We start from the raw sequence: 13,098 nt of genomic DNA, 5'->3' as shown, positions 1-13,098 counted from the left end.
TTTAGATAGAACTTTGTAGCGTTTAGATAGAACTTTGTTTGTAGTGTTTAGATAGAACTTTGTTCGTAGTGTTTAGGTAGAACTTTGTTTGTAGTGTTTAGGTAGAACTTTGTTTGTAGTGTTTAGATAGAACTTTGTAGCGTTTAGATAGAACTTTGTTTGTAGTGTTTAGATAGAACTTTGTAGCGTTTAGATAGAACTTTGTTTGTAGTGTTTAGATAGAACTTTGTAGCGTTTAGATAGAACTTTGTTTGTAGTGTTTAGATAGAACTTTGTTTGTAGTGTTTAGGTAGAGCTTTGTAGCGTTTAGATAGAACTTTGTTTGTAGTGTTTAGATAAAACTTTGTTTGTAGTGTTTAGATAGAACTTTGTAGCGTTTAGGTAGAACTTTGTTTGTAGTGTTTAGATAGAACTTTGTTTGTAGTGTTTGGGTAGAACTTTGTTTGTAGTGTTTAGATAGAGCTTTGTAGCGTTTAGATAGAACTTTGTTTGTAGTGTTTAGATAGAACTTTGTAGCGTTTAGGTAGAACTTTGTTTGTAGTGTTTGGATAGAACTTTGTTTGTAGTGTTTAGGTAGAACTTTGTTTGTAGTGTTTAGATAGAACTTTGTTTGTAGTGTTTAGATAGAACTTTGTTTGTAGCGTTTAGATAGAACTTTGTTTGTAGCGTTTAGATAGAACTTTGTTTGTAGTGTTTAGATAGAACTTTGTTTGTAGTGTTTAGATAGAACTTTGTTTATAGTGTTTAGATAGAACTTTGTTTGTAGTGTTTAGATAGAACTTTGATTGTAGTGTTTAGATAGAACTTTGTTTGTAGTGTTTAGATAGAACTTTGTTTGTAGTGTTTAGGTAGAACTTTGTTTGTAGTGTTTAGGTAGAACTTTGTTTGTAGTGTTTAGATAGAACTTTGTAGCGTTTAGATAGAACTTTGTTTGTAGTGTTTAGATAGAACTTTGTTCGTAGTGTTTAGGTAGAACTTTGTTTGTAGTGTTTAGATAGAACTTTGTTTGTAGTGTTTAGATAGAACTTTGTAGCGTTTAGATAGAACTTTGTTTGTAGTGTTTAGATAGAACTTTGTTTGTAGTGTTTAGATAGAACTTTGTAGCGTTTAGATAGAACTTTGTTTGTAGTGTTTAGATAGAACTTTGTTTGTAGTGTTTAGGTAGAGCTTTGTAGCGTTTAGATAGAACTTTGTTTGTAGTGTTTAGATAAAACTTTGTTTGTAGTGTTTAGATAGAACTTTGTAGCGTTTAGGTAGAACTTTGTTTGTAGTGTTTAGATAGAACTTTGTTTGTAGTGTTTGGGTAGAACTTTGTTTGTAGTGTTTAGATAGAGCTTTGTAGCGTTTAGATAGAACTTTGTTTGTAGTGTTTAGATAGAACTTTGTAGCGTTTAGGTAGAACTTTGTTTGTAGTGTTTAGATAGAACTTTTTAGTGTTTAGATAGAACTTTGTTTGTAGTGTTTAGATAGAACTTTGTTTGTAGCGTTTAGATAGAACTTTGTTTGTAGCGTTTAGATAGAACTTTGTTTGTAGTGTTTAGATAGAACTTTGTTTGTAGTGTTTAGATAGAACTTTGTTTATAGTGTTTAGATAGAACTTTGTTTGTAGTGTTTAGATAGAACTTTGTTTGTAGCGTTTAGATAGAACTTTGTTTGTAGCGTTTAGATAGAACTTTGTAGCGTTTAGATAGAACTTTGTTTGTAGTGTTTAGATAGAACTTTGTAGCGTTTAGATAGAACTTTGTTTGTAGTGTTTAGATATAACTTTGTTTGTAGCGTTTAGATAGAACTTTGTTTGTAGTGTTTAGATATAACTTTGTTTGTAGCGTTTAGATAGAACTTTGTTTGTAGTGTTTAGATAGAACTTTGTTTGTAGTGTTTAGATAGAACTTTGTTTGTAGTGTTTAGATAGAACTTTGTTTGTAGTGTTTAGATAGAACTTTGTTTGTAGTGTTTAGATAGAACTTTGTTTGTAGTGTTTAGATAGAACTTTGTTTGTAGCGTTTAGATAGAACTTTGTTTATAGCGTTTAGATAGAACTTTGTTTGTAGTGTTTAGATAGAACTTTGTTTGTAGTGTTTAGATAGAACTTTGTTTGTAGCGTTTAGATAGAACTTTGTTTGTAGCGTTTAGATAGAACTTTGTAGCGTTTAGATAGAACTTTGTTTGTAGTGTTTAGATAGAACTTTGTAGCGTTTAGATAGAACTTTGTTTGTAGTGTTTAGATAGAACTTTGTTTGTAGTGTTTAGGTAGAACTTTGTTTGTAGTGTTTAGGTAGAACTTTGTTTGTAGTGTTTAGATAGAACTTTGTAGCGTTTAGATAGAACTTTGTTTGTAGTGTTTAGATAGAACTTTGTTCGTAGTGTTTAGGTAGAACTTTGTTTGTAGTGTTTAGGTAGAACTTTGTTTGTAGTGTTTAGATAGAACTTTGTAGCGTTTAGATAGAACTTTGTTTGTAGTGTTTAGATAGAACTTTGTAGCGTTTAGATAGAACTTTGTTTGTAGTGTTTAGATAGAACTTTGTTTGTAGTGTTTAGATAGAACTTTGTAGCGTTTAGATAGAACTTTGTTTGTAGTGTTTAGATAGAACTTTGTTTGTAGTGTTTAGGTAGCGCTTTGTAGCGTTTAGATAGAACTTTGTTTGTAGTGTTTAGATAGAACTTTGTTTGTAGTGTTTAGATAGAACTTTGTAGCGTTTAGATAGAACTTTGTTTGTAGTGTTTAGATAGAACTTTGTTTGTAGTGTTTAGATAGAACTTTGTTTGTAGTGTTTAGGTAGAACTTTGTAGCGTTTAGATATAACTTTGTTTGTAGTGTTTAGATAGAACTTTGTAGCGTTTAGATAGAACTTTGTTTGTAGTGTTTAAATAGAACTTTGTTTTTTAGTGTTTAGATAGAACTTTGTTTGTAGTGTTTAGAAAGAACTTTTTCCTAACAACTCATATTAACACTGTCATATTTAAATTACCACTCCTAATAGAAATTGTGTATTGCAATACTTTTCTAATACCTGTATACTGTGCAACACTATCTAGGATTCACATAACACATTTCGCTGTTTGCCTATGCTTGAAAGATAGGACAGGTGCTGGTGAAGTGTGTTCACAAAGAAGAAGCATCTTTTTCACAAATTGCATAGAAAGTCAAGTGTCTGCTAAATGCCCTAAATGTAAATGTAATGCAAAGAACCAAAAGGAAATTGATGCAATGCAAATTAAGCAATGTGAATTAAGCTACGCTATACTGCTGTGTTTATGTCTAGATGACAGTGTTAGCATAGCATAGCTCCAATCGATCCGTCTTTTCGACCACTCAAAGTGCTGTAGAGATGCAGGTCCATTTACCATTTCTGCAACCCTTTGATCGGATTATTGCAATTAAATCACAACAAAATTGTATATTTAAAGTGATGGTTTGGAGTGAAATGCACCCTAGGTAATTTCCACCATGACATCCAGCCAAATACCCCCTCAGAAGCATTTTTAGCGATTATCAGCATTGGTCAAGATAGGGCTATCAGCCGAATGGCTTAGTACTAGCACTATGGTACAATTACCCCACTAATAATGCATGGAATGTAACCAAACTTCTGCAGTAGTACACATAGGGTCTGTACTCACAAAACGAGGCATTTGAAAGTTTATAAGTACACCAGGAGTTTATTTAAAAGAACACTTGCCTGATAGCTTCTATCCTCGGCTGCTATTGCTACCGCAGCGTAGGCGCCACTTCCGTGTTTACCCAGCCGAAGCTGTGACGCGAGTTTCACGCAAGAGTATGAAAAAGTTTTGCTGATTTTTTATAAATGCTTGCATTATCCGGTCAACGCTTGTCAACACTTGTTGACCTGATAATACAAGCATTTATAAAAAATCAGCGAAACTTTTTCATACTCGGCACGGCATCGGCTGGCGTCTACGCTGCGGTAGCAATAGCAGCCGAGGATAGAAGCTATCAGGCAAGTGTTCTTTTAAATAAACTCCTGGTGTACAAACTTTCAAATGCCTCGTTTTGTGAGTACAGACCCTATGTGTACTACTACAGAAGTTTGGTAACATTCCATGCATTATTAGTGGGGTAATTTACAAGATATACAAAATGTACCAAAATGTAAACTCACCCATAAACACAGAATTTGGAGTAGGATCATCGGGGTTAAAATGTTTGAGGATGTTTCCAACCAGAGCCACAATCACCACGGGGTACACTGTCAGGATGTTACGCACCCAACGGTCCAGCACCCAGTTCTCAAGGAGGAACCTGCACACAGCCAAAGGAACCACCAGTCAATCAATTAAATGCAGTGATGAGTGTCCCATCATTTTAATAATGAATGGAATGTTGCTGATGACTGAAATGACAAAGTAAAAGGTTGATACTGAAAGAGTCTTTCCGCAGTGAAGCAGCTGTTGTATTTTCTTCCAATCAAGCAGAAGAAATGTTATAGTACCTATAGTACTTATCCTACCTAGTACTATGGCAGCTAATATGCAAAGCACCATTAGTTCCTCCCATTAAAGTTACTCTGAGGAACTGTTACGTGGTAATGAAAAAGTCTTAATTTCATATTGATGCATCTCTATGACCTCCATATAAAGGAGACCATCACTAAGAAGATTTCTGTTGGGGAAGGGGGGCCCTGGAGAACAAGAACTGAGCGGGGCAGACTGTCAGACCTTGCTGGAGTAAAGTGAGACATTTTCTAAAGTGACTCCGGTTTTTGGAGTCACTTCAGCTTTTGTCCATGGGGATCACCAAAATCAACAAAAAACCTCATAGTATGTTTAAGTGGTGGATTTAAAATAACAGCATTGTCAGAAGTCGAGCTCTCTTTTACTTGTGAAATGTCTGTAATTGAACCTAGTCCGATCTAAGCTTACCATCCCACCACCTCGGCAAACAGGATGCACAGGGAAGCTGTTGCTGCTGTGCTCCTCGCCACACCCCACAGGTGGAGGACCAATGAAAAGTTGATCAGAGAAGCAATGGAGGTCCATGTGGTGTAGAGAGCCAGACCATTCTGGAGCTGAACAGATGAACATTTATGAGCACAAAGGTGACATAATTCACAGGGGACAGTCTTTAGGACTGAGACAGCATTGTTACAAAGAGAACATCTGCTCATACGGAGTGTGCAATACCAGTATTTTGAGACAGGCCAGGTCTTTGCGATGGTATGCCTTCAACCAGAGACCATAGTAATCAGTGGCATAGCAACAGAAGTACAAGGCAGTGTAGCTGGAAATCACCACGCCGATCAAGACAATCAGAGCTGCTAGCATCAACCTGCAAGACAGAAAAAGAGAGAGTGGCAGCAGTGTTTGGTCAGTGGTTTCCTTTACAAGTGCACATTTCAGAGGTTTGTAATCAGTGCGTTAACATTAACGCAGTCATTATCTCAGGCCTTGGTAGTGTCAGTCATAACCATAGAAACAGAATACGATCAGAAAAGACCTTCAACTGTCGTCAGTGGTCTTGAGATTACAACCAAATAAAATGGTGATTGTTGGTTGTTTTGAGTATAAAAAAAACAAATCCTCAAGGACTCCACTCAACTCGATAGTCATCTGTCTTGGACACCACACATATCTAATCTATGTAAGAAGCTGGTTCAGACTGCTGTTATGGTTGGTAGAATAGCCACATATTTACCCACAAAAATATTAAGACAAGTGACCCACGCTTTAATAGTCAGTCAGGTGAATTATTGTGCTGCCGTTTGGGGTAATGCTGGAGTGGGAGAAATAAGTAGACTCCAGGCTGCACAAAATAAGGCTGCAAGAATTATTCTTAGATGTCCAAATGATACCCCTATTGAAGAGCGATACAAAAAACTAGAGTGGTCATATCAGGGATATAATAGCTAGAAATGTTCTTAAATTATTTTATAACTTACATGTTAAAAAGAAGCCAAAACTGTTGATAAGCAGATTCCAGCAGGTAAAAGACAGATAGTTAGCACGAGAGCAGCTAGCACAAGTGATTATGTTTCACCCAGGACTAGGCTTGTAACTGGTAAAAGGATGTTTTGTTTTCGGGCTGTAAAGCTATGGAATTGTTTACCTGATCTCACTAGGAATTTACCAGAAAAACATTTTAAACAAAACATTAGGGGTATTTTCTAAGAAGTATTTGAACTTTTTTATTTTAATTGCATGATTGTGATTGAGGGTATAGTTTTTATTTAATATTATCTGTATAAGTTTTGTTTTGTGTGTATAATGCCATTCATGTGTTGTAATGTATGTTTTTTGGTTTGTGTCTGTTGTATATTGTGTTTCAGTTATATTGTATTGTGTTTGTATTGTATTCTGTAATGTTTTTATGCTATGGACTCTTGGAAGAATAGCCCAATTGGGCTAAAAGAGATCCAAATAAATAAACAAACAAAACTCCAGAAAGAACCCAGTGGAGATCGCCAGCCGTACCATCATCTTCACCGCGGACTTCAGTGACCATACGAGTAAGCGCAGACGTCCCTGTTACCCGGTGATGAACAGAGCCCGTGTCCTAGGTATGCAAGCCTTCCTACTCTACCCGGCTACCATCAGGCTGATCAACAGATCTGATCAGCATCTTTTCCGGGAGGTGTCGGAGGCAGAGAGGTTCATTGCATCATTTGAGGATAAGTAATATGTACTCAAATGGAGACGATTGTTTACCACTGTAGTTCCTCATACTACACGTTGGTTTGTTTACATCCGGGTACGTCATGCACTGAGGTCCCCTAAGGGTAAACGGCCCATCCATCCATCCATCCATCCATCCATCCATCCATCCATCCATTGTCTACCGCTTATCCTGTATTCAGGGTCACGGGGGGGCTGGAGCCGATCCCAGCTGTCATTGGGCGAAGGCGAGGTACACCCTGGACAGTCTATCACAGGAGGTAAACGGCCCACCTGAGTCAAAGTGGCCGGGGAAGCCTTGTTGTTTCACTACCGCTGGTATATGAGTTAAAATGAAATATGAGTTAAAATTGAGTTAAGTCTATGTTGGCTTGCTTGATTTATCACTAGCCTTATCTGATTTACATCTTTTTGTTCTATTTTTCTCCTTTTTTTTTTTCAACCAAAGAAATTATCAACTAATCAGGTAGGGTTAATTTTAAGGGAGAGGGATGGGTATCCATCTATCTTCTTACACTTCGTCACAGTAGTCTGATGGGGATTGGGTTTCGGATGGACTGGTTTTTCCATCCAATTCTGGGAGGGGACGGGGAATGTGGGGAATGTTTGTCTGACCTCATGTGTAGTCTGTTGGTTTTGTTGTTGTGTGCATTTGTGTGTGTGTTGTTGTGCATCATTTGTAATCGAACTCCATCTATGCTACGGAAGATCATTGATAGCTATATACCTGCGTCTTTCCTTAAAGTGTAAGTTTGGCGGAAATTGAAAATAAAGCTATTTTCTGAATGAAAATACATCAACTAAGCCGTGGAGGAAGTAATTATCGCTCATCACGCAGTTCAGAGCTAGCACGGGTCGGAGCTAGAGTCCAAAATTGCAAACAGTGGGTTAGCATGGGGCAGACAGCCACACGCTTTCAAAATCGCATTTTTAAACCACTAACATTGCTCAAAACAGCGCCAAACCTCGTCAGCAGCTTGCTCTGGGTGTCTACACATAAAACGAAGCACCAACAACTCAGTTCATGAACCCGAAGTTTATAACAGAAGACAGTTAAGAACACTCACCAATTCTACCCCTGCCAGCTCCTCGCGAAGGATAGTCCGTAAGTGTCGATTACCGAACGAGTTCCCGTGTGAGATCTCGCGTGACATGTATGTGCTTCAGATAAGGCTGCTGTCTTGAACTGATTGGAAGTGTATACAAACTATCCCGACGTTTTTACCCACCGTTATTAACTTATATTTGGCCAAACTGCCACTAATTTAAAAGTATACTCGTTTTATTCTGGGCGAAATCTTCAGTTTCACTTTCACTTTTGCATTGCGTTCGGTAATCGACACTTACGGACTATCCTTCGCGAGGAGCTGGCAGGGGTAGAATTGGTGAGTGTTCTTAACTGTCTTCTGTTATAAACTTCGGGTTCATGAACTGAGTTGTTGGTGCTTCGTTTTATGTGTAGACACCCAGAGCAAGCTGCTGACGAGGTTTGGCGCTGTTTTGAGCAATGTTAGTGGTTTAAAAATGCGATTTTGAAAGCGTGTGGCTGTCTGCCCCATGCTAACCCACTGTTTGCGATTTTGGACTCTAGCTCCGACCCGTGCTAGCTCTGAACTGCGTGATGAGCAATAATTACTTCCTCCACGGCTTAGTTGATGTATTTTCATTCAGAAAATAGCTTTATTTTCAATTTCCGCCAAACTTACACTTTAAGTCTGCTTTAAATGCATTTTCTACAGATCACCTATGACTGAATTGAATGTTCTATCACTAACTGTGCGCGGCCTTAATATGCCTCACAAAAGGGCAAGTATATTGGAGATGCTCAGAAGGAGAAAAGTAGACATTGCTTTATTGCAAGAGACCCATTTGGTCATCCATCCATCCATTCACAAGGATGAAAAAAGATTGAGTAATAAGATGTATCATGTTCTGGGTTTTTCCTCGGTAAACACAAAATCTAGAGGAGTGGCTGTTGTGATAAAGCGTAACATTGGTATTGGAGCTGTGGAGCAAATCCATATGGGGTCAGTTCAGTCTCATTAATAATGAATGCACAGAGACGGATTCACAAATGTATTTTGTGATTTATATATAAACGACTCTCTTCTCACAAATACATTTCGTTTTAAATAAATGTAATATAAATCCATAAACATATGAATTTAAAAAATATTTGCAATTTTCATCAAAAATGTATTTGTATGTTGTTACATTTATATACAAACTTTTAAACTTGAATTTAAAAGACGCTTTTCATTTGTGAACTTGTTTGCATTTGTTCGTGAACTGGTCTGTATTTATTTGTGGATTTTTGAGACACTCCTGACGTAGCTGGATTCACAAATGCATTTTTTCAACAAGGAACTCTCTGTAGCCAATCAGATGCCTCCCTCGTTTTCAGCCAATCACATGATTGCATTCCCACGAGGGGTACCTCACCATGGCCAGAGCACAGCTTTTTCTCTGCGCAATTTGCCCATTTGCGTTAGCTAACTAGTTAGACATAATGCTTTTAGACAACGTATCATAAGCTAACTTAGCTAGCATAATATGATCCTACTAACATCAGAAAACATAACCGTATCGGTCATTTGCTTGCTAAAGCTTACCTGTTGTTAATGGCTGCAAAAATAAGTTACAAGCAAACCATAATAACTAATAGGTAAATTGCTTACTACATTGGTTTCATAGTGCTGACTAAAAGAGCTAGCTAACGTTAGCTAGCTAATGGATTCAGCTAGCTACAAACAAGCTAACGTTAGCTAGAGAGAGAATAAAATCACTTTTTTAAATACTTTTTGTTCTTATTTCTTTTACCGAAAAGCAACGCAAAATGCGCAGAGAAAAAGCTGTCCTCTGGCCATGGTGAGGAGAGTTAATTTTGTAAGTTCTATGATACCGCTTGCTCCCTCAGCGGGAAGCTGGGAAAAATTACACAAAGATATCAACAGATTTATCTGGAGGGGTAAGAAGCCTCGTCTGAAAACTCCAACCATCCAGCGAAATAAACGGGACAGAGGGTTGTCTTTGCCCACAAATTTTATTTTTATATTTATTTTTCTTGGGCTTTTACCCTTCACTCACTTACTGTTTGGTTTAATCCCATAGCCAATATCTCGTGGCGCCCATTAGAAGAAAATATAGTGCATCCTTGGTCTCTCAGAGAAGTCCTCTTATCTAACTTACCAACTAAAATGTGCAAGTTAAAATTTGGCCGATTATATTCCAATTGATCTCAACCTGGCGTTGTGTGGAAAAGCTATGTAACATCACAATGTAATGGCATTCAAACAACCCAATTTTTAACAATTCCAATCTACGAATTGGGGGTAAACCTATTCAATTCCCACAATGGGGAGATCGAGGGATTCAGCACCTTAGTGATATCTATGATGGAAATGGCCTGCGCACATTTCAACATATTAAATCTAGTTTTGATTTACAGAACACATCTTTCTTTTTTTACTTACAGATTAGAGCACACACACTATCTTTTACCAAGTCAACGTTACACTTACACTCTCTTTCATAACTGTTGGTGTTTTGCTGTGTAAATATATGAAGTAATAAGCAGAAGACATACTCCCGGTCCCACAGCAGCAGCCATATCACGTTCATCACCATGTTGGTCAGCCAGCAAAAATAGAAGGAGTATGGCAACAGACACTGAGCCCAAGATCTATTTAAAGGAAGAGAAAGATCAAGTTTCAACTGCTTGCTGCTCTGAGATCGAGTTGTATCAGACAGGTTGAATCTACAGGATTCCACATTTAGCGGGACTATTTTATGTGAGCTTACCCTCTGAACACATATGTAGTCATGTATAAGACCATCAGGGTTAGCCAGGCATAGATGACACCCCAGATAGAGAAGGTCCAGGCAGCTGGAGTGATGTCTGTCTCATAGCGGCCAGACACATTACCTGTAGTAGAATGGAAAGGACCTGGAAAACAACAATAAGACCATTACTGAAGTCACACATTGATCCTGGCTCTCAGTCAGTGTTCCAGCTGAATGGGCAGGGCTCCAGACTGTGACCAACAAGAGGTCCCGACTCGGACCTAACTGATGAGGGGAGTGCAGGCTGCAGGGAACAAGCAGGGCTCCAGACCAGCTGTTTACATTGGTCATAATGGTGCAAATCACTTTTTCATTTAGGTGCACCCAAAATGTTTCACTGCACCTTTCTTTACAGTTCCCATGTACACTGGTAATTTCTCAATAAAGGATGTGAATGACTATTAACAGGAATACAGATAAGAAGAAAAAAAAGACAAAGATACATTTTTTTCTCTTTATTTAAATCTTAAGCAACACGCAATCGCAAAAATAAACGTAAAATGCTCTTCTTCGGTGATATTATAAGCAGTGTTTAATTCACTGCTTGGGTTTGTGGCTGCCTGGTGCTGAGACGCTGGGGGGGCTCTGTAATCTCTGGTCGTACTCTTAATAAATGCATAATGTCGGCTATTTTACCGTATCTGAGCCACAGAGATTGGAAGGCCATTCCTTCTGAGACACACATACGTTGGCCTGTTTGGATGTGGTGGCCTCTGGTTGGTGGAGAGTAGGGTTGCATGGTATACCGGTACTAATTTGGTACCGGGGTACTGAGGCATTTAAAACAGTACTATATTGCATTTGGACGGGACCGGTACTTGCAGCGCCCGCAACAGCGCGGCGAACTCGCCATGTGACGTCACCGCGTTGTTAGTACAGCTGAGAGGACGAGGAGCGAGCCGCAGCTTGGGGAGATAAAAAGACAAAGCAAGCAAACCGGAGGAAACAGCTAGCAAGTTAGCGAGCAGCGTGGACTGGAGCAACAAACGGAGCAGGAGGAAAGCTTGGAGAGAGAGACGTTGGAGAGGGAGGGGGGAGCACAGAGAGGAGAGTGGCTGCTGCAACCGTCACCACAGTGGCGGTTCTGGGGGGGGGCCAGCAGGGGCCAGGGCCCCTGTAACACTGAGTCTGGACCCCCCTGTGGCCCCCCCTCCGAACAAAGAATAATACAGTATTAATCAGTTCCGCCTTTTACGCCGACGCAAAAGGCGGAACTAATAATACGCCCCGGGTTGAATGTGCCCCTCTGACAAAACCTCTGGCCCCAGCCAGGCCCCCTCAGTAAAATTGGTCTAGAACCTCCACTGCGTCACCACGCCGCAACTTGTGGACAAACCAGGGGCGTGAAGTGCGATACGGCAGTACTTTAGCTTAAAAACAAATGAGCGAGGCGAGGTAGTTAACGCCGATGCACCACTGTGTAGACGGTGTTTAAAAACATGCATGGCTAACGGCAGAAACACCTCCGACTTAGCCAAACACCTAAAGGACAAGCACGCAGACCTGCACACTGAAGGGAACGACAGGTCATTTACTCAGGAAAAAAAGCCACATTCAGTGCTAAAAGCGCCACCCCCATTCACTCTTAACAAAAGTAGCTCTGGAAGAAAAAAATTAAATGTAAAATGCATACATGCATTATTTTAAAATTGTGTGCTTTAGAAAAGCTTGTCTTTGTGGTATTTTATTTACTGATTAATAAGTTATTGTTCGAAGATTTTCTATTAAAATAAAGTCAGTAATTACATTATTTGCATTCTCTTTTTATTTGAAAAAGTATCGAAAAGTACCGAAATACATGTTGCCGGTACCAAAATGTTGGTATCGTGACAACACTAGTAGAGAGTCGGTGGATTAACACCCAGCACTAACCGGGACTGAATCAAACAACCTGTTCTTAGAACTACGACCACCCGGTCTTCTAAGCTTCTACACTCTGATTTCTTTTTCCCAACAACATTCAACTAAGAAGAATACAGCCAATACAAAGGTAATACAGCGGTCAGCCAATCAGAGGTGAAGGCCCGCCCTTACTCTGCCTCTGATTGGCTCAGACCGTGGTATTTGTGTATGCTGGTGGGGAAAAACATTACGCTTCACGTGACAGAGCAGGGGCCTGTACTACGAAGCAGGATTTGTGCTTAGCGAGGTAACTTAAGCGTTAACTCTGGGTTTTCCGTCCTACGACGCTGGTTCACTTCTTACCGGGGTAGATCGCCATGGTAACTTATGCTGTGGAGCTAACCTGCTCCGGAGCAGGTTATGTTCCTGATAAGAGATCAACGTGGAGAAACACACCGCCGACTGACCAATCAGCTCTCTTGGTGCGCGGATATAAAAAAAAAAAAAAAGGTCGGTGGATCGTGAGAGGGTCTCGTAGGAGAACTATAGAGTGTACAGAGACCGGCAAAACCCTTTTGTCTGTGTCTGACGATGTTTTATATGAGAGATACAGATTCTCATCGGAGGGAAAGACTTTTCTTTGTCAGCGTACAGCCTACTTACCACTTTGAATTATGTTTTTATATTTATTTGATTTGCTCCCAAGTCCGTTTTACACCGCCGGGATTGCAGCTGAAAGAATGGGGCTGATATTGTCATAAACCACGTTATAAGAATACATCC

The 13,098-nt window shown here is 39.3% G+C and overlaps 1 protein-coding gene across 1 annotated transcript in view; it reads right to left on the bottom strand.

Moving 5' to 3' along the window:
- LOC311012803 (uncharacterized protein) overlaps window positions 1-13,098 on the bottom strand; it is a 28,276-nt gene that overhangs the window by 3,658 nt on the left and 11,520 nt on the right. The window contains exons 2-6 of the mRNA XM_084008512.1: window positions 10,432-10,576; window positions 10,217-10,312; window positions 5,143-5,287; window positions 4,882-5,027; window positions 4,122-4,261 (exon numbers count right to left, since the gene is read on the bottom strand). Coding sequence (XP_083864638.1) covers window positions 4,122-4,261; window positions 4,882-5,027; window positions 5,143-5,287; window positions 10,217-10,312; window positions 10,432-10,576 — 672 coding nt within the window. The remainder of the gene's footprint in view (window positions 1-4,121; window positions 4,262-4,881; window positions 5,028-5,142; window positions 5,288-10,216; window positions 10,313-10,431; window positions 10,577-13,098) is intronic.

Source organism: Eutrigla gurnardus, assembly GCF_963514095.1.
Source record: "Eutrigla gurnardus genome assembly, chromosome: 4".
Lineage (NCBI taxonomy): Eukaryota > Metazoa > Chordata > Actinopteri > Perciformes > Triglidae > Eutrigla > Eutrigla gurnardus.
Note: the sequence above shows the minus strand (reverse complement) of the source record. Positions and strands in the feature narration are given on the sequence as shown.